Source organism: Marmota monax, unplaced genomic scaffold, assembly GCF_021218885.2.
Source record: "Marmota monax isolate L192 unplaced genomic scaffold, Marmota_monax_Labrador192_F-V1.1 WCK01_AAM20220418_F8-fsc00005, whole genome shotgun sequence".
Lineage (NCBI taxonomy): Eukaryota > Metazoa > Chordata > Mammalia > Rodentia > Sciuridae > Marmota > Marmota monax.
This window is the reverse complement of record NW_026692254.1, coordinates 24,562,948-24,584,848: the sequence shown is the minus strand read 5'-3', so window position 1 is coordinate 24,584,848 and position 21,901 is coordinate 24,562,948. Positions and strand designations below refer to the sequence as shown.

At 41.9% G+C, this 21,901-nt stretch overlaps 1 protein-coding gene and 1 non-coding gene across 3 annotated transcripts in view; one reads left to right on the top strand and one right to left on the bottom strand.

The window, feature by feature from the left end:
- Positions 1–21,901, bottom strand: part of Agbl1 (AGBL carboxypeptidase 1) — a 719,307-nt gene that overhangs the window by 689,302 nt on the left and 8,104 nt on the right. For both annotated transcript variants that reach the window (XM_046439390.2, XM_058577088.1), the window contains exon 3: positions 21,295–21,388. In XM_046439390.2, the coding sequence (XP_046295346.1) occupies positions 21,295–21,388 (94 nt within the window). The remainder of the gene's footprint in view (positions 1–21,294; positions 21,389–21,901) is intronic.
- Positions 16,851–16,961, top strand: LOC124089533 (U6 spliceosomal RNA). Its single transcript, XR_006850777.1, has one exon. It is a non-coding gene; the product is annotated as a U6 spliceosomal RNA (small nuclear RNA).

Genomic DNA, 21,901 nt, shown 5'->3' with positions numbered 1-21,901 from the left:
CACATCCATTGATTTACATATTGCCATACTAGTGTCTGTTGTATTCTGCTGCCTTTCCTATCCTCTACTATCCCCCCTCCCCTCGCCTCCCCTCCCCTCCCCTCCCCTCCCCTCCCCTCCCCTCTTCTCTCTCTGCTCCCTCTACTGACATTCGTTTGTCCCCCTTATATTATTTTTCCCCTTCCCCTCACTTCCTCTTGTATGTACTTTTGTATAACTCTGAGGGTCTCCTTCCATTTCCATGCATTTTCCCTTCTCTCTCCCTTTCCCTCCCACCTCTCATCCCTGTTTAATGTTAATCTTCTTCTCATGCTCTTCGACCCTACTCTGTTCTTAGTTACTCTCCTTATATCAAAGAAGACATTTGGCATTTGTTTTTTAGGGATTGGCTAGCTTCACTTAGCATAATCTGCTCTAATGCCATCCATTTCCCTGTAAATTCTATGATTTTGTCATTTTTTAATGCAGAGTAATACTCCATTGTGTATAAATGCCACATTTTTTTTATCCATTCATCCATTGAAGGGCATCTAGGTTGGTTCCACAGTCTAGCTATTGTGAATTGTGCTGCTATGAACATAGATGTAGCAGTGTCCCTGTAGCATGCTCTTTTTAGGTCTTTAGGGAATAGACCGAGAAGGGGAATAGCTGGGTCAAATGGTGGATCCATTCCCAGCTTTCCAAGAAATCTCCATACTGCTTTCCAAATTGGCTGCACCAATTTGCAGTCCCACCAGCACTGTACAAGTGTACCCTTTTCCCCACATCCTCGCCAGCACTTGTTGTTGTTTGACTTCATAATGGCTGCCAATCTAACTGGAGTGAGATGGTATCTTAGGGTGGTTTTGATTTGCATTTCTCTGACTGCTAGAGATGGTGAGCATTTTTTCATGTACTTGTTGATTGATTGTATGTCCTCCTCTGAGAAGTGTCTGTTCAGGTCCTTGGCCCATTTGTTGATTGGGTTGTTTGTTCTCTTATTGTCTAATTTTTTGAGTTCTTTGTATACTCTGGATATTAGGGCTCTATCTGAAGTGTGAGGAGTAAAGATTTGTTCCCAGGATGTAGGCTCCCTATTTACCTCTCTTATTGTTTCTTTTGCTGAGAAAAAACTTTTTAGTTTGAGTAAGTCCCATTTGTTGATTCTAGATATTAACTTTTGTGCTATGGGTGTCCTATTGAGGAATTTGGAGCCCGACCCCACAGTATGTAGATCGTAGCCAACTTTTTCTTCTATCAGACGGCGTGTCTCTGATTTGATATCAAGCTCCTTGATCCATTTTGAATTCACTTTTGTGCATGGCGAGAGAAAGGGATTCAGTTTCATTTTGTTGCATATGGATTTCCAGTTTTCCCAGCACCATTTGTTGAAGATGCTATCCTTCCTCCATTGCATGCTTTTAGCCCCTTTATCAAATATAAGGTAGTTGTAGTTTTGTGGATTGGTTTCTGTGTCCTCTATTCTGTACCATTGGTCCACCCGCCTGTTTTGGTACCAGTACCATGCTGTTTTTGTTACTATTGCTCTGTAGTATAGTTTGAAGTCTGGTATCACTATACCGCCTGATTCACCCTTCCTGCTTAGCATTGTTTTTGCTATTCTGGGTCTTTTGTTTTTCCATATGAATTTCATGATTGCTTTCTCTATTTCTACAAGAAATGCCGTTGGGATTTTGATTGGCATTGCATTAAACCTGTAGAGAACTTTTGGTAATATCGCCATTTTGATGATGTTAGTTCTGCCTATCCATGAACAGGGTATATTTTTCCATCTTCTAAGATCTTCTTCTATTTCTCTCTTTAGGGTTCTGTAGTTTTCATTGTATAAGTCTTTCACCTCTTTTGTTAGGTTGATTCCCAAGTATTTTATTTTTTTTGAAGATATTGTGAATGGAGTGGTTGTCCTCATTTCCATTTCAGAGGATTTGTCGCTGATATACAGGAATGCCTTTGATTTATGCGTGTTGATTTTATATCCTGCCACTTTGCTGAATTCATTTATTAGCTCTAATAGTTTCTTTGTAGACCCTTTTGGGTCTGCTAGGTATAGAATCATGTCATCTGCAAATAGTGATAATTTAAGTTCTTCTTTTCCTATTTTGATGCCTTTAATTTCTTTCGTCTGTCTAATTGCTCTGGCCAGTGTTTCGAGAACTATGTTGAACAGAAGTGGAGAGAGAGGGCATCCCTGTCTTGTTCCAGATTTTAGAGGGAATGCCTTCAATTTTTCTCCATTCAGAATGATGCTAGCCTGAGGCTTAGCATAGATTGCTTTTACAATATTGAGGTATGTTCCTGTTATCCCTAGTTTTTCTAGAGTTTTGAACATAAAGGGATGCTGTACTTTGTCAAATGCTTTTTCCGCATCTATCGAGATGATCATATGATTCTTATTTTTAAGTCTATTGATGTGGTGAATAACATTTATTGATTTCCGTATATTGAACCAGCCTTGCATCCCAGGGATGAATCCTACTTGATCATGGTGCACAATTTTTTTGATAAGTTTTTGTATCCGAGTGGCCAGAATTTTATTGAGGATTTTTGCATCTAGGTTCATTAGAGATATTGGTCTGTAGTTTTCTTTCTTTGAAGTGTCTTTGTCTGGTTTAGGTATCAGGGTGATGTTGGCCTCGTAGAATGAATTTGGAAGTTCTCCCTCTTTTTCTATTTCCCGAAGTAGCTTGAAAAGTATTGGTATTAGTTCCTCTTTAAAGGTTTTGTAAAACTCTGCTGTATACCCATCCGGTCCTGGGCTTTTCTTAGTTGGTAGTCTTTTGATGGTTTCTTCTATTTCCTCAATTGATATTGGTCTGTTTAGGTTGTCTATATCCTCCTGACTCAATCTGGGCAGATCATATGACTTAAGAAATTTGTCTATGCCTTCACTATCTTCTAATTTATTGGAGTATAAGGATTCAAAATAATTTTTGATTATCTTCTGTATTTCTGAAGTGTCTGTTGTGATATTGCCTCTTTCATCCCGTATGTTAGTAATTTGAGTTCTCTCTCTTCTTCTCTTCGCTAGCATGGCTAAGGGTCTGTCGATTTTGTTTATTTTTTCAAAGAACCAACTTTTAGTTTTGTCAATTTTTTCAATTGTTTCTTTTGTTTCGATTTCATTAATTTCAGCTCTGATTTTAATTATTTCTTGCCTTCTACTTCTTTTGCTGTTGTTTTGCTCTTCTTTTTCTAGGATTTTGAGATGAAGTATGAGATCATTTATTTGTTGGTTTCTTCTTTTTTTAAGGAATGAACTCCAAGCAATGAATTTTCCTCTTAGAACTGCTTTCAATGTGTCCCATAGATTCCGATATGTTGTGTCTGTGTTTTCATTAATCTCTAAGAATTTTTTAATTTCTTCCTTGATGTCTTCTATAACCCATTGATCATTCAGTAACCTATTGTTCATTCTCCAAGTGATGTATTCTTTTCCCTTCCTTCTTTTATCGTTGATTTTCAGTTCCATTCCATTATGATCAGATAGGATGCATGGTATTATCTCTACTCCTTTATATTGTCTAAGAGTTTCCCTGTGACATAATATATGATCTATTTTTGAGAAGGATCCATGTGCTGCTGAGAAAAAAGTGTAACTGCTTGATGTTGGGTGGTATACTCTATATATGTCAATTAAGTCTAGGTTATTAATTGTGTTATTGAGTTCTATAGTTTCCTTATTCAACTTTTGTTTGGAAGATCTGTCCAGTGGTGATAGAGGTGTGTTGAAGTCTCCCATGATTATTGTATGGTGGTCTATTAGACTCTTGAACTTGAGAAGAGTTTGTTTGATGAACATAGCTGCACCATTGTTTGGGGCATATATATTTATGATTGTTATGTCTTGTTGGTGTATGGTTCCCTTGAGCAGTATGTAGTATCCCTCTTTATCCCTTTTGATTAACTTTGGCTTGAAATCTATTTTATTTGATATGAGTATGGATACTCCTGCTTGTTTCCGAAGTCCATATGAGTGATATGATTTTTCCCAACCTTTCACCTTCAGCCTATGTATGTCTTTTCCTATCAAATGCGTCTCCTGTAGGCAGCATATTGTTGGGTCTTGTTTTGTGACCCATTCTACTAGCCTGTGTCTCTTGATTGGTGAGTTTAAGCCATTAACATTTAGGGTTATTATTGAGATATGGGTTGTTCTTCCAGCCATATTTGTTTATTTATGTTACTAAACATGGTTTGTTTTCCTCTTTGATTATTTTCCCCCCTTTAGTGTCCTACCTCCCACTGTTGGTTTTCATTGTTATTTTCCATTTCCTCTTCCTGTAATGTTTTGCCAAGGATGTTTTGAAGAGATGGTTTTCTAGCTGCAAATTCTTTTAACTTTTGTTTATCGTGGAAGGTTTTAATTTCATCTTCCATCCTGAAGCTTAATTTCGCTGGAAACACAATTCTTGGTTGGAACCCATTTTCTTTCAGTGTTTGAAATATGTTATTCCAGGATCTTCTAGCTTTCAGAGTCTGTGTTGAAAGATCAGCTGTTATCCTGATTGGCTTACCCCTAAATGTGATCTGCTTCCTTTCTCTTGTAGCTTTTAAAATTCTCTCCTTATTCTGTATGTTGGGCATCTTCATTATAATGTGTCTAGGTGTGGGTCTCTTATGATTTTGCACATTCGGCGTCCTGTAGGCTTCTAGGATTTGGGGTTCTGTCTCATTCTTCAAGTCTGGGAAGTTTTCTCGTATTATTTCATTGAATAGATTGCTCAATCCTTTGGTTTGAAACTCTGTCCCTTCCTGTATCCCAATGACTCTTAAATTTGGTCTCTTGATGTTATCCCATATTTCTTGGATGTTCTGCTCATGGTTTCTTAACAGTCTTGCTGAGCTGTCTATGTTCTTTTCAAGTTGAAATACTTTATCTTCATTGTCTGATGTTCTGTCTTCTAAGTGTTCTACTCTGCTGGTAGTATTCTCAATTGAGTTTTTAAGTTGGCTTATTGCTTCCTGCATTTCTAGGATTTCTGTTTGTTTGTTTTTTATAACCTCTATTTCCCTGTGTAGTTGATCTTTTGCTTCTTGGATTTGTTTATGTAATTCATTGTTGAAGTGATCTTTCATTGTCTGATTTTGCTGTCTGATGTCTTCCTTGAGACTCCAGATCATCTGAAGCATGTATATCCTGAATTCTTTATCTGACATTCCATCTGCTGCAGCTATTACCTCTTCTAATGTTGAGTTGACCTGCATTGCTTGTGGTCCTTTCTTTCCTTGTCTCTTCATACTGTTTGCGTTCCTTTCTACTTAGTGAAACTGTTGTGTTATTGAATTTTCGCCCTATATATTTATATTGGTCTTGTATAGTTGCAAAGTCTCCCTCGCAGGCGCGGGCGGCGGCTCTGTCCCTCTGCGGGCCGCTAGGCTTGTTCTGTGGGTGGTCAGAGTTTTGTCTACTTTGCAGGTGCAGGCAGCGGCACTGCCCCTCTGCAGGCCTCTGGGGCTGTACTGCCAGTGGGTCGCAGGTCCGCCTACCTTGCAGGTGCGGGGGGGGGGGGCGGCTCTACCCTTCCTCAGGCCCCTGGGCCTGTTCTGTCTCTCGGTTGCAGGTCTGGCCTGTTCTGATGGTGGTCACAGTTCCACCTACCTGGCAGGCGCGGGGGGTGGGGGGCGGCTCTGCCCCCCAGCAGGCCCCTGGGCCTGCTCTGTGCGTGGTCACAGTTCCCTCTACCTTGCCGGTGCAGGGGGAGGGGGCGGCTCTGCCTCTCAGCAGGTCGCTGCTCCTCTTCTGCAGGTGGGTCGCAGGCCCGCCTACCTTGCAGGAGTGATTGGAAGCTCTGTCCCACCGCGGGCCACTGGGCCTTTTCTGTCGGTGGTCACCTGGCAGGGGCGGGGGATGGGGGGTGGCTCTGCTCCTCAGCAGGCCGCTGGGCCTGCTCTGTGCGTGGTCACAGTTCCCTCTACTTTGCCGGCGCAGGGGGAGGGGGCGACTCTGCCTCTCAGCAGGTCGCTGCTCCTCCTCTGCTGGTGGGTCGCAGGTCCGCCTACCTTGCAGGAGTGATTGGAAGCTCTGTCCCGCCAAGGTCCGCTGGGCCTTTTCTGTCCGTGGTCACAGTTCCCCTACCTGGCAGGCGCGGGGGGTGGGGGGCGGCTCTGCCCCTCAGCAGGCCGCTGGGCCTGCTCTGTGCGTGGTCACAGTTCCCTCTACTTTGCCGGCGCAGGGGGAGGGGGCGGCTCTGCCTCTCAGCAGGTCGCTGCTCCTCTTCTGCCGGTGGGTCGCAGGCCCGCCCACCTTGCAGGAGTGATTGGAAGCTCTGTCCCACTGCGGGCCACTGGGCCTTTTCTGTCGGTGGTCACCTGGCAGGGGCGGGGGGTGGGGGGTGGCTCTGCCCCTCAGCAGGCCGCTGGGCCTGCTCTGTGCGTGGTCACAGTTCCCTCTACCTTGCCGGTGCAGGGGGAGGGGGCGGCTCTGCCTCTCAGCAGGCCACTGCTCCTCTTCTGCAGGTGGGTCGCAGGCCCGCCTACCTTGCAGGAGTGATTGGAAGCTCTGCCCCGCCGCGGGCCACTGGGCCTTTTCTGTCCGTGGTCACAGTTCCCCTACCTGGCAGGCGCGAGGGGTGGGGGGCGGCTCTGCCCCTCAGCAGGCCGCTGGGCCTGCTCTGTGCATGGTCACAGTTCCCTCTACCTTGCCGGTGCAGGGGGAGGGGGCGGCTCTGCCTCTCAGCAGGTCGCTGCTCCTCCTCTGCTGGTGGTTCGCAGGTCCGCCTACCTTGCAGGAGTGATTGGAAGCTCTGTCCCGCCAAGGGCCGCTGGGCCTTTTCTGTCCGTGGTCACAGTTCCCCTACCTGGCAGGCGCGGGGGGTGGGGGGCGGCTCTGCCCCTCAGCAGGCCGCTGGGCCTGCTCTGTGCGTGGTCACAGTTCCCTCTACTTTGCCGGCGCAGGGGGAGGGGGCGGCTCTGCCTCTCAGCAGGTCGCTGCTCCTCTTTTGCAGGTGGGTCGCAGGCCCGCCTACCTTGCAGGAGTGATTGGAAGCTCTGTCCCACCGCGGGCCACTGGGCCTTTTCTGTCGGTGGTCACCTGGCAGGGGCGTGGGGTGGGGGGTGGCTCTGCCCCTCAGCAGGCCGCTGGGCCTGCTCTGTCCATGGTCACAGTTCACCTACCTGGCAGGCGCGAGGGGTGGGGGGCAGCTCTGCCCCTCAGCAGGCCGCTGGGCCTGCTCTGTGCGTGGTCACAGTTCCCTCTACTTTGCCGGCGCAGGGGGAGGGGGCGACTCTGCCTCTCAGCAGGTCGCTGCTCCTCCTCTGCTGGTGGGTCGCAGGCCCGCCTACCTTGCAGGAGTGATTGGAAGCTCTGTCCCGCCGCGGGCCACTGGGCCTTTTCTGTCCGTGGTCACAGTTCCCCTACCTGGCAGGCGCGGTGGGTGGGGGGCGGCTCTGCCCCTCAGCAGGCCGCTGGGCCTGCTCTGTGCGTGGTCACAGTTCCCTCTACCTTGCCGGTGCAGGGGGAGGGGGCGGCTCTGCCTCTCAGCAGGCCGCTGCTCCTCTTCTGCAGGTGGGTCGCAGGCCCGCCTACCTTGCAGGAGTGATTGGAAGCTCTGCCCCGCCGCGGGCCACTGGGCCTTTTCTGTCCGTGGTCACAGTTCCCCTACCTGGCAGGCGCGAGGGCTGTAATTATTTCTTAAACACTGTAGATTTCATCTCCAGAAATTCAGTTCGAGTCTTTTAAAATATTCTATGTCATTTTTAAAATTTTTCAACTTATGGAACATTGTTAGAATAAGTTTTTAATTTTATTATCTGATAATTCCAATATCTACAGCAGTTTGGGATTGATTTTGATTGAATAATTTATCTCCTTATTATAGCAGTATCTTCCTGTTTCTTTGCATGCCTGATGATTATTTTTGAGGGCAGGGAATATCAGGGATTGAACTCAGGGGCACTTGACCACAGAGCCACATCCCCAGCCCTATTTTGTATTTTATTTAGAGACAAGATCTCACTGAATTGCTAAATGCCTCGCTTTTGCTGAGGCTGGTTTTGAACTCATGATCCTCCTGCCTCAGCCTCCTGAACCACTGGGATTATAAGCATGAGCCATCATGAGCCTGGCTCCTGATGATTTTTTTAAATTGGGTTCTACACAATGCAACTGCTCCCTTGTTGAATATATTGGTATTCCTATAATTTCCATTACTTGGAAATAGTTTTATCTTCTCAGGTCTTACTTTCAACATTTGTTAGGCAGCACCAGACAAGTGCTCAGTCTAGAGCTAACACTCCCTACTATAAAGTCAACAGCCTTTTGCGTACTCTATCCAATGCCCATGAATCATGAGGTCTTCCAGTCTGCCTTGTAGAACCAAGCATTATTTCCAGTCCTGTGTGTGTGCCAGACCTGGTTTGTTCCTTTACCTGGCCTTGGGAAATTTCCCCACATTGAATATTTTCTGGTTATATTATATCTAACTATAAGCTCCAGTCAATATCCAGTTAAAAATTTGAAGGAAGACCCCTGAAAATCTCCAGAATGCTCTTTCTCTGTGCAGCTCCCTATTTTCAGTATTCTGTCCTAAAAAAATTCTATGCACCTTGGTCTCTCTCAGACCTCAGATGGTCTCAACTCTGTTTTCTTAACTCGGGGAGTCTGGGCTGCACCTGGGTCCCTTCCCCACCCCAACTTCCTTGCACTACAACCTAGAAACTCTCTTAAGACAGTAAGCTGGAGCAATTTAAGGGTTCAGCTTTCAGGGATCATCATCCATTATTGCCAGATGTCCATATCTTTAAAAACATCATTTTATGTTTCTATCTATAGCTTTTTTCCCCCAAGTAGAAAGATAAATCTAACCCATTTTCCCATCTTGGCCTGAAGCAGTAGTGTGAATATTTTTTACATGAATTTTAAACCTTATTTTTTTTCTAGCCAGTATTTTATCTCAAGTGCTTTCCCGTGACAAACACCATTCCCAGTCTACATTTTTGTGTGCTGCTACATAATGGTATGATGTGTAAATATATCACTTTCACCAATCATTCCCCATTATTGAACATTTTCTGGTTATAATATATCCAATTATAAGTAAACTGTGATTGATATTTTTATGCACAGATCTTCATCTGCCTTTTACAGTGATTTTTCAGGACAGATTTTGAGGAGTAAAACATGTGAATTGAGGAATGGGAACTTTCTTCTAATCTTGGTATACAGCACCCCATTGTTTTATGAAGATTTAATCAAGCAACTCTCCCAGCAGCACATAAGTACCCATCATATTGGATCCTTTAACCCATTGCTTGGAGGGAACAGGAAAGAAACAAAGAAACAGGAAGATACCATCATATTGGATTATTATCATTTTTCACAATGTTTGTTACTCTGATTTGTGAAATTGGTGTCTTGATCTAAACTGTCTTCCTCCTGATCATTGGAAAGCTGAATATTTTTATGAACTTCTCAGTTTTTCCATTTCCTCTTTGTGAATTATATATTCTCATTCTCTTGTTGTCTACTAAGATATAAGAGTGTTCCAAATCAATTTGGATGAGCTCACTGCCTTCCTGCCCTTGCAGTATACTCCAACAATACATCAAATTGCCATTTGTGTGCGTGCATGTGTGTGTGTGTGTGTGTGTGCGTGCGCGCGCACTCACACATGCTTTTCGGTCTTCACATTTTCTCTGCCTGGAAGGTCCTTCTTTAACAACCTTGCCATCTGGGAAATCCCTTCCTACTTCAAACCAAAAGCTGCCATGCCAATGAATTCCTCTGTGCCAGTTCCTTAGTAGACTGAGACCCTTCTTCTCGAATATCCCAACTATATAACATTAACCTTATTCATTTACACACTGATGAATATATGTATCCATAAGCTTCTTGAGGACAATGACTATGTCATTTCATCTCAAAGCATACCCATCTCTGTTAATAATAAAGCCCCAAAATACTATTGGGTGAATAAATGAACAGTTAAAAGAGAAACCCAGACAACAGCATTCATTAATGTAACTGGCATTTCTATATACCTATTATGTACCATTGAAAGAATTTCAGACCAAATTTATAACAATTCACTCCTTTTAAATGGCCATCTATTGTTCTCTAAACGTTTTTCTCATTAGTTCTTTTGAATACTCCTAATGATCACACCAAGATCTACTATTAAAATAGCACTATAATTGAACTTAGAAAGCCTCCAATCTGTCCTCATCCTACAATCTCTGCCTAAATTCCTAAAAGCAGCTAGCTTTCAATGATTATGAAGCTGCACAATGACTTCCTTTGAGCTCTTTCATTCCTAGCTAATTGAGCTGGGTTTTCCCTGCTAAATAGGCACATCTCCAGACGCCACATGCACTCATAGTCCCCTAGGAAAGGAACTTCCCCCATTGGCTTTATAATCTGTGGTGTTTGAGTATAGAATCAGTCCCTGAAAAATGTGGTCACGGTCCATGGGAAATATCAGTTCCTGGCCAGGCATGATGGTGCACACCTGTAATCTCAGAGGCTTGGGAGGCTAAGATAGAAGATCGCAAGTTCAAAGCCAGCCGCAGCAACTCAGTGAGACCCTGTGTCTAAACAAAATAAAAATAGGGCTGGGGACATAGCTCAGTGGTTGAGTATCCCCAAGTTTAATCCTCAGTAGCGCCCCCCTCAAAAAAAATAGAAATATCAGTTCCCTCCAAGCAATGGGTTAAAGTCACAAGAGTGTCTCCTGGTAAGTATTTCTGTACTTCCCACCAAGTTCTCAAATTCTCTCCAACATATTTGTAGGTATTTACAATATTTCAAGGAAGATGATTTATAGGAAGATACAAATTTCTTTGTAAAGAGTCCTCACTGAGTCAGGCTAGGCTCAAAGATAAACATCTATGGCAAGTGAACATTGCAAACAATCACCTCATCTCTAGAGGGAAAAGGGTTAGGGGGAATCTAGGTACAGGTGTGAGAAGTATGGACTTGAAATAAAGTAAATAAAGATGTAAATATAGGACTCTCACCAGGGGAAATTGGGAAAGTGGTACATGTAAGGCCAGCCCAGCCTATGAGGGATAAAGGAAATTAGGTTAGGTTAGGTTAGGTTAGGTTAGGTGTTTGGTTTGGTCTGTTTGGAACCCATCTATGTAAACCACTTGATCCATCCAATATCAGTACATCAGCACCATCCTGACTGTCCAATTGTGTCACCCTGATAAAGAAACACCACAGCAGCAGTAGGAAAGATCTGCTTGACAGTCTAACATGCCTGAATCAAAAACTGACCAGGGCATTTCAGGATATCCCAATAGACATGAGCTCCAGAACCTTCCTCAAGACACCTGGTCCACCTCACTCAGGTGACAAGAAATCAGAGCATACCTCACAAGGCAGAAACAGAGACTAGGACCCCTACTTGGATGGCCACAGATAGACCCAGACCCTTTTGGGGGTATTTGACAGGGTTTTTGTACCTTTTTCCCCTTAATTTGTTATATATGACAGTGGAATGCATTACAGTTCATATTAACATATAGAGCATGATTTTTCATATCTCTGGTTGTATACAAAGTATATTCACACTGATTCGTGTCTTTATACATGTACTTAGGGTAATAATGATGTCTATTATTCCACCATCTCTCCTACCTCCATGTCCCCTCCCTTCCCCTACCACACCATTGCCCTATCTAGAGTTTATTTATTCCTACCATGCTCCCCCTCCTAACCCCACTATGAATCAGTCACCTTATATCAGAGAAAGCATTCAGCATTTGGTTTTTTGGGATTGGCTAACTTCACTTAGCATTATCTTCTCCAACGCCATCCATTTACCTGCAAATGCCATGATTTTATTCTCTCTTGTTGCTGAGTAATATTCCATTGTGTATATATGCTACATTGTTTATACATTAATCTATTGAAGGGAATCTAGGTTTGTTCCACGGTTTAGCTATTGTGAATTGTGTTGCAATAAACATTGATGTGGCTGTGTCCCTGTAGTATACTGTTATTAAGTCCGTTGGGTATAAACTGAGGAGTGGGATAGCTGGGTCAAATGGTGGTTCCATTCCCAATTTTCCAAGAAATATCCAATACTGTTTTCCATATTGGCTGTACCATTTTTCAGTCCCACCAGCAATGTATGAGTGGCCTTTTTCCCAACATCCTCAACAACACTTATTGTTGTTTGTATTCTTAATAGCTGCCATTCTGACTGGAGAGAGATGAAATCTTAGAGCAATTTTGATTTGCATTTCTCTATTGCTAGAGATGATGAATATTGTTTCATATATTTGTTGATTGATTGTATATCCTTTTCTGAGAAGTGTCTGTTCAGGTCCTTGGCCCATTTATTGATTGGGTTATTTGGGGATTTTTTGGTGTTTAGCTTTTGAGTTCTTTATATACCCTAGAGATTAGTGCTCTATCTGATGTGCAAGTGGTAAAAATTTGCTCCCAAGATGTAGGCTCTCTGTTCACCTCACTTATTGTTTCTTTTGCTGAGGAGAAGCTTTTCAGTTTGAATTCATCCCATTTATTAATTCTTGTTCTTAATTCTTGCACTATAGGAGTTGTATTAAGGAAGTAGTGGCCTAATCCAATATGATGGAGGTTTGGGCCTACTTTTTCTTCTATTAGATACAGGGTCTCTGGTTGTATTCCTGAGTCCTTGATCCATTTTGAGTTGAGTTTTGTGCATGATGAGAGATAAGGGTTTAATTTCATTTTGTTGTAATATGGATTTCCAGTTTTCCCAGCACCATTTGTTGAAGAGGCTATCTTTTCTCCAATGCATATTTTTGGCAACTTTGTCTAATATAAGATAACTGTAATTATGTGGGTTGGTATCTGTGTCCTCTATTCTGTACCATTGGTCTACCTGTCTGTTTTGGTACCAATACCATGCTATCTTTGTTACTATTGATTTGTAGTATACTTTAAGTTCTGGTATAGTGATGCCACCTCTTCACTCTTATTGCTAAGGATTGCTTTAGCTATTTGCATCTCTCATTTTTCCAGATGAATTTCATGATTGCTTTTTCTATTTCTATGAGGAATGTCATCAGGATTTTGATTGGAATTTCATTAAATCTATATAATGGTTTTGGTAGTATGGTCATTTTAACAATATTAATCCTGCCTATCCAAGACCAAGGGAGGTCTTTCCATCTTCTGAAGCCTTTAATTTCTTTCTTTAGTGTTCTGTAGTTTTTGTTGTAGAGGTCTTTCACCTCTTTCTTAGGTTGATTCCCAAGGTTTTTTTTCCTCATTTAAATTTCAGAGGATTTGTCACAGATATACATAAATGCCTTTGATTTATGAGTGTTAGTTTTGTATCCTTCTACTTTGCTGAATTCATTTACTAGTTCTATAAATTTTCTGATGGAATATTTTGGGTCTTCTAGGTATCACATCATTGGCAAATAGTATTAATTTGAGTTCTTCTTTACCTATCCATATCCCTTTAGTTTCTTTCATCATCTAATTGCTCCTGCCAGTGTTTCAAGAACTATGTTAAATAGAAGTGGTGAAAGAGGGCATCCCTGTATTGTTCCAGGTTTTAGAGGGAATGCCTTCAATTTTTCTCCATTTAGAATTACGTTGCCCGGGGGCTTAGCATAGATAGCCTTTAAACTGTTGAGATAAGTTCCTGTTATCCCTAATTTTTCTAGTGTTTTGTACATGAAAGGGTGCTGTATTTTGTCAAATGCTTTTTCTGAGTCTATTGAGATGATCATATGATTCTTATCTTTAAGCTATTGAAGTGGTGAATTACATTTATTGATTTCCATATGTTGAACCAACCTTGCATCCCTGGGATGAATCCCACTTGATCATGGGGCACAATATTTTTATATGTTTTTTCATTCAATTTGCCACAATTTATTGAGAATTTTTGCATCTATATTCATTAGAGATATTGGCCTGAAGTTTTCTTTATTTGATGTGTCTTTGCCTGGTTTTGGAATCAGGGTGATATTGGCCACATAGAATGAGTTTGGCTCCACAGTTTAGCTATTGTGAATTGTGCTGCTATAAACATTGATGTGGCTGTGTCCCTGTAATATGCTGTTTTTAAGTCCTTTGGGTATAGTCTGAGGAGAGGGATAACTGGGTCAAATGGTGGTTCCATTCCCAGATTTCTGAGGAATCTCCATACTGCTTTCCATATTGGCTGTACCAATTTGCAGTCCCATCAGCAGTGTATGAGTGTACCTTTTTCCCCACATCCTGGCCCATTTCACCAGCCCAAGAATGGGTCAGAGTGGAGGAACATCCTGCCACCTGCATTGCTACTGTGAGCCTAGATTCATCAGCAAATCAAGGACAAGATCCACCTTCTGTTGTTTTCAAATCTCCAATGCCTTGCATTGAGACAGACATGTTGAATGTTGTCTAATAAAAGCCCTAATTTGAGGTATTTTTGTTTTGTGTTTTGGTTGTGTACAGAATTTTCTAGTAATGGATAGTGTCTGGACGTTAGGATAGAGATCTTGGTTCAGCCTTTCTGGGTTCCAATGTCTTCCCCTTAAGAAGAAGGAGATGGACAAAGAGGTTATCTGGGACATTCCAGCTTTAGATCCTGTGACTTGAATATCTATAACTGGACTTCATCAGGGAGAGATCACTGGTTTCTTAGGAAGATGAAAGGGATTTCAACCCATTAACCTTATTGCCAAGGTTTAATTCATGTAGGAAACTATTCATTCCACCATGAGCTACAGGCTTGGAGTCAGGTTGCAGATGCCATAATCACTCTGTCAGTAAGTCGAGCTCATGCAGCACATCCCTAGTATCAGCACTTACTAAGCTGGAGTGGGATTTTTTTGCTGTTGTTCCTGTTCTAAAGCACTTGAATTCAAGTGCTCTGAGCACATAGTTTCTGAGCCCCCAAAGAGAGCCCATGCCCTGAAAGACCAGAGTCTAGCTGTGTTAAATGGAAAGCTGTATCTTAATGGGGGTAGAAGGAAGGCACCCAAGGAGAAATTCAGTATTTATTTTTGAGAAACAGTGAAATTTGTTCCTTGTAACCTGGATCTTATTGTCTCAATAACAAAGTAGCTGAGCCACCGAATCTCTCATGATTGCAGGAAACCTATTAGCTCTAGCTGAATCTCCATTTATCTATCAAACATTATGGTCAAACAATGGTATGATGGTTGGAGAAAGCTTGGCTTTTGGAAAAGATAGTAATATGGGAAGAAGAAGAAGTAGAAAAGGTTTGGGACATTTTTTCCAGCTCATAAATTGAAGATGAAATCACCATAAATAGCTGCCAATGAAGCCATGCCCAGTAATTCTGTACTAAGGCAAAGCTCAAATGCCAGAGAGGCTTGGCAGATCAGACCTCTGAGGGGAGAAGATCACCTAACACTATTCTAAGCATAGGAAGACACTAGGACAGCCAACAGGAGGCTAAGCTGAGGAATTTGCTTATGAGACTTGCTGGAGACCAAACACATCCACCTCCTCTTGTTGCTAAGGTATTTAAGTCCAGGTGCTCTAGAGCACATAGCCTCTGACCCCTATTCCCCCACAGTAGTCCATGGTCCTGGGACCCCTGAGCCTAAAGAGATAATCATAACATGAGGATGCTGCTGAAAACCTGAGAAGGCATTGAGAGGGTGACAATATTAAAGATGCCATTCTCTGTGAGAAGGAGACCTACATGGTTCTGAACAAAATTCTTCCTGATTTCCACTGTTCTTGAGAAAGCTCTAGAGATGATGAATGTGAGGAATGAAGGAATGATCTCAGCCTCTGGGTAATACCGAGATCAGAAGACAGGATGAGATTCAGGGCCCAGCCTCTGCAAGGAAAATCCTATCCATTTCTGATTAACTTTGATATTTATGAAGCAAGGCAAGCTAACAGTTTCAAGTCGCAGCAGATTCTGTACACTGATGACATCTGACAACTCAGCTTCAAAACTGGGTTAAATATCATGATGGGAGGACCCAACCAGCTTAGAGGGGATGTGGCTAGGCTTCATGGCTAGTGGAAATGGCCATTTTCATCACCAAAACCTGCAAATCCATCCTGGAAAAGAAGGAACAAGAGAACAGCTCCCAGCAGAGAGTGTTGAGACACAGAGTGAACACAAGCTCTTCTAAGGTCACAAGATGAGTCAGTCACAGACAAGTAATCTGTCTGCCTCAATAAATTTTCCTACTTAGTAAGTTTGGACAGCTCAAAGACAGCTTTGTGCAGATAAACAAGCTTGTCCACAGTGGAACAAGCTAGCAAGGGGTGGCACACTCCGACCCCACATCACGTGTCATTTCCTCCTCCCTGTTTCTATAAAAAGCATCCCCAGAAATTCTAAAGCCCCACATGAATCCATTAATAGACCAAATATGAACAGCCTATTTCAAATAGAAGGCAAAGTTTTAATGTGAATGCTGACTCCGACATACCCTTCAAATTCAGATCTCTCCCTTCTGCCAATCTCTGTCAGTTCCCCAGACAACTCTAAACAAGACAAAAGACTCTGAAGATTCCCATCCCTCCAGTGAGTGAAACTTTGCACCTTTTCAAGCTGATGGTTGCTGCTTCTTTGTCTTCTGAATGACTTCTCTCCCAGAGGTACCTCAGTCCCTTATGCCATAGAGTTCTTAGTAGACTTGCCACATGATTTTTCAGACATAATCAGACATGACAGAATTCCACATATGAAGCCAACTTAGGATGAATGAAAAATATATATATATATAATAAAAAATGAAGTGCATAGGATCTACTCAGTAAATGCTGAATTTTATTCATTAATACATAGGTAACTCATCAAAATTAAAAAATGGGGGGGGGGCAGTGTTGAGATCAAACCCAAACCTTTGTACAGTCTAGGCAAATGGTCTACCACTCAGCTATATCCCCAGCCCCACAATAATTTTTTAATCAAAGTACCTCTTCTACTGCACTCTCTGGTAGTACATATACTAAAATTGGAATGGTATAGAGAAAATTAGCACGACTCCTGCACAAGGATGACACACAAAGCAAAATTCATGAAGTGTTCCCGAGTTTTAGGAAATGGAAATGTTAATTACCCCTGATTTGGTCATTACACATTTTATACATGTATCAAAGTATCACACTGTACCCCATAAATATGTATAATTATTCTTGTCAAATTTTAAACAAAAAAAATAAAAAAAATAAAAGAAAAAAAATTTTTAAACAAATAGTCCCTTTGAATTTAATTAAGAGTCTACCATAGTCTAGGCACTGGGTTAGGCCCTATGGAGAACATCAAGGTATAGTTTGATTTTGACCTTTAGGAAGTATAGAATTGAAAGGAAAAGAAGAAACACAGGCCAACAAAGTACAGAGTTAGGTAGGATGAATGTTAAGCAGAGTGTGGAGGGGAATTTATGAGAGAAGATTCCTTTCTCTCATGAGATGAAACAGGCAGCATCAGATAGTGTCTGAAGACTGGGAAGAACTTCTAACATTTGATAAAGCAGCAATGCCATTCCAGAGGAAGGGAGAGATCTGGGCAGGATGGGACATGCAGCATTCAGGAACAGTAGGATGGACAGAGAGGTGAGAGGAGGAATCAGAGATAAGACAGGAAAGGAAAATTTAGGCACATTTTTAACTACTTTGAAGACAGGAAAGACCAATTCGAGGGCTGCAGTAGCCATTGAAGTCTGACCATAACCGCTCAGATTAGAATAGTGGGAATGGGGAACAAAGGGAAGGGAACAGTTTGTGGTGGTCAACAAATGCCCGCATAGTGGGCATCTGGGAAAATAAAGGAGGCTTGAAATAGCTGCCTTCTCTGGGTGTGAGGACTGGCCCAGGGCCACAAAGAGTTAGTGACATTGCTCCACATGCCCCTTATCTCCGGTAGGTGCAGGGCTGGAGCGTCTGTCATAAATCTAACCCTGAGTACTATCTGGAGATTGGAGGACAGCTGCATATCTAATTTTAGGTTCATGCTAGAGAAGTAGAGCAGGTTTAATCTCCACAGGAGGGAGGAGTCATAGTGACACCACACCAGGCATCCTACAAATGCATCCTGGAATAGCTCTCCCATAGCCTGTGAGCATTCAGAAGATGATAACTCAGTAGAACTATCCACATCCCCTTGCATGTTATTTCATCTCCTTCCTTGAAGATCCCCTCAAACCCAAAGGTTTTGGTATCTAAGTGAAGCAGAATAGAATTCCCTTAGGTAGGTCTTAGTGACTTTGTGGAGGACATAGTTCATGAGAGAAGATGGAACTGGCAGAAAGTTCCCACCTCCAGCCCTTGTAGCCTGATCCAAAGAAAGCAGCCAAGGATCCAATATTATCTGTATTAATAATGATCGACATGTTCTAGCAAGTCAAAGCTCACAAAGTTCTTATACATTACTTCCTAATGTGCACAACAAACCTAGGAGGTCAAACTTGTTATTCACACTTTGGATCATGTCAAAGTTCAGTTAAGAAAACTAAAGATGACTCTTCAAGAAATCAAGTACAGAGAGGATTCCAATGGGGGTCTTCCAATTATAGCACCTTCGATCCTATCTTGTTGTTGCCATGTGGGGATAAGGTAGAAAACAAGGGAACTTTGGGAAGGAGCTTAAAAGTAGAAGGAATAGATATTTAGCCTTTGAGAGAAAATAGCCATTCACTTGAGGAGAAAGACTCCCTATCATTAAGCAAATTGTTCCACGGGTATGAGCCATTTAGACGGCAAAAGAAATTTAAGCAAACTTTAACTGCTTATGATTGTCTTACATATGGTGGTTTTAGAAATAAAATGCTGGAAATAGACTATGTAAGATACTCCAGTGGTGCTTTAAAAGCCAATGCTCCTGTATCAGGCAGGGTTTAAATCCCAGCTCCTTCACTTAAATCCCAGCAGGTTACTTAACTTCTTTCAGTTTTGATTTTTTTTTCTGAAAATTTGGGGACAGCAATAGCTCCTGCCTTGTGAAGGAGAGAAGAGACTCAAATGAGGTAATGCATGCTAAGAGCTAAGCACAGTGCTGGGCACCTAATAAACACTGTGGAAATGACAGCTATATTACAGTGGTTGGTGTGGAAGTTTGATTTTAATTTGGTGTTTAAAAAGGGTCAACACCTTGCCCAAAATTTACAAGATAGACCACACTTCATGCAAAAATATGCATGAAGTCCCTAAAATGTTCCTTTTATTATTGGAAGCACTTCACCCCTATTCATCCCTGGTGTTACTTTCCCATTTTCCTGTGACACCTTGATCATATCTGTTCCTGAATTTGATTCTCTTTGTAGAGGAAAAGAAAGCAATAGAGTTGGCTAACCTTGTATGAGTTTCTGAGATAGGGGCTTCTCAACTTTATTGCCCTATTCCTCCAAGCTTAGCCTCAATGAGGAAGACAATAAAATCTATTCTCCCAGAAGGAAGGGCCTCAGGACTTGATACCCAAGGTTAGCCAGGAGGGACTTCCCTAGGAGTTTCATGGCCCTCAAGTAATGAAGAAGAGATGACTGAATAAGACTGATATGTGAATGGCCAGGAAACATCACATGGATTGTCACATAATGTAAGAGAGGAAATCAGATAGTCCTGAGCTTTTGAACAGCTGCATTATGATAGTATCAGATTAGAAGAGGCCTTAAGAATAGGGCAGAAAGATAAAGTTAATGGATTGGTGACCAAAGGACATGTTAAGACTGCAGATGTCAGCAGCAAAGGCCTGCACACAATGATAAAAATGAGACATATCCAAGTCCTACACTTCCAAGTGGTCACAAGATGATTGAGGACAAGCTGTACTTTTCTGTTGACACCCTGGCTTCTACCATGGCTTCTTAGAACTTACATGAACTCCAGGAAGAAGGGGATAGAGGAGCAAAACTTTGAATGTGCCAAAAAATCACTGGTCTGACCTAAATTTTTGGTAAGACACTGATTCATAATTTTTATTATTAGACATAACTAGAGTTTTAAGACAGAAACAAAATATAACTACAGAAAAACAAAGGGTTATGTTTGTCCCTTTGTTTGTAACTCTGAAGATTTATATCTACTAGATGAGGGTCCCTCCATAGAATTCTGTATCTTTTTGTAGTTGTAGATGGGCAGAATATCTTTATTTTATTCATTTATTTTCACGCAGTGCTAAGGATTGAATGCAGTACCTCAAACGTGCTAGGCAAGGCCTATGCTACGGAGCCACATTGGGCCACAGCCTGCTTCATAGAATTTTGTTGACTCCTACTTTGCAATATATTTTAACTCTAGAAGAGATATTTCCAAAATGAAATGTACAAAACACTGACCCCTCGAAAAAGGTGGACAAAGCACTTTGAGAGCAGGGTATACTGCATGACCATCTTAGATATCGCTAATATGTAGGTTTTAGAAAAAGCTCTGTGTAGTCAATAAAGAAACTATCTAACTTTGTTTAACCCAGGACTCTCCAACTTATTTGATGAGGACTTTTTTTTTTGTCTGAGATATAATGTATTGTACTCCAGGAAACACTGATGTGGAGAGCTGCAGGTAAGAATGGATGATAATAGCCTAACTGTGGTGACCCAAGAGAAAAATAATCAGGTGGAACATGAGCCTAAGATTGATGCTAGGATGCAGAAAATATCATGGCTGGGCATGGAAATGCTACTTGTCAAATGACCTCATATATCTTGGAAATTGGCTGAATTTCTTCTAATATTCTTTCAAGGTCCTCGCTGAGTCACTCCCATAAATGATGGATCTTAATGGTTCTGAATATCTCTAAAGCCTTTCTTTGTAACCATCTCCCTTTTTAACTTAGTGATTCACTCCACTCCAGCAAGCAGAGGCAGATAGAACAGGCTGAGTTTCATTTTCCAATCATAAAAACACATATCAAGACCAGCACAGAACCCTGATGGACTATTATAAGGTCCAGAACTAATATCAGAAGTTTAACTGACTGGTTCGTTTAAGATCCTGTCATTTCTGGATTGTCTTTTGAGAACTACATTCATGTTCATGTAACGTTGTTAATAAAGAAAAAGGAAGATATACCTAAAAGCTTCAGGCCAAAAAAATAAAAAAAAAAAAAAACATGGGATTCTGAGTCTGGATTCAAATCTCAACTCTGCTATTCCCTAGCACTGCAATCTTGGATACAGCTCTCTCCACATTTTAGCTTCCTCATCTAAAAATGAGGATAATAACATCCTCATTCAGGGTTATTGTGAGAAGGAGAAGACTGACTCATGGGTAAGTGGTGGGTAGGGATGCAGGTTGAGATAGGATATTGTCAGTGTACCATATATTCAAGAGAAAAGTCACTAGCAGACTGCACTAAAAGCATCATGGCAATAGATGCAGGGCCATCTTCCCATGTGTTGCAGAAAGGGTAGTAGGACGATGAAGGAGCTCTGTACCTGATTGTTCGTGTGTGCTTTCGGGTATAAGGTGTAATGACCTTGAAAAGCAGTTCCATGGCTCCATTAATTCCCAGCATGGCTCCTGTGGTTACTGAGAAAGACAAAAGCACAGTAGTTATTGTCACGGGTGAATGGGATAATACAACTTGGATTGACTCCTTTAAAACATTAGGAGATTATTATATGTCAACTAAAAATAAAATAAAACAACAGCAGGAAAAAAAAAAACTTCAAGGGGCACAAAATAACTTAGATGGCTTTGTTTTCCATGTTGGCTACAGTTTCCCTGGCAACTTTAACATATAGATTGCCTCCAACTGAGGCAATGTTCTGACTATGCCTCAGAACCAAAGTGAAAATCAGGTCTTCCTGCACAGAAGTAACTAGCCTAGGAAATTTTTCCCTTTTCAACCAATAGGATGATCATAAAAATATAGTCATAGATGAGCTGGGGATATAGCTCAGGGGTAACACACTTGCCTAACATGTGAAAGGCTCTGGATTCAAGCCCCAGCACCACAAATGTAATATACACATTCATAGACCGAATGATTGAAACTCAAAGGGGAATCTGGTCAGATACCTAAAATTTGACATTACTCCC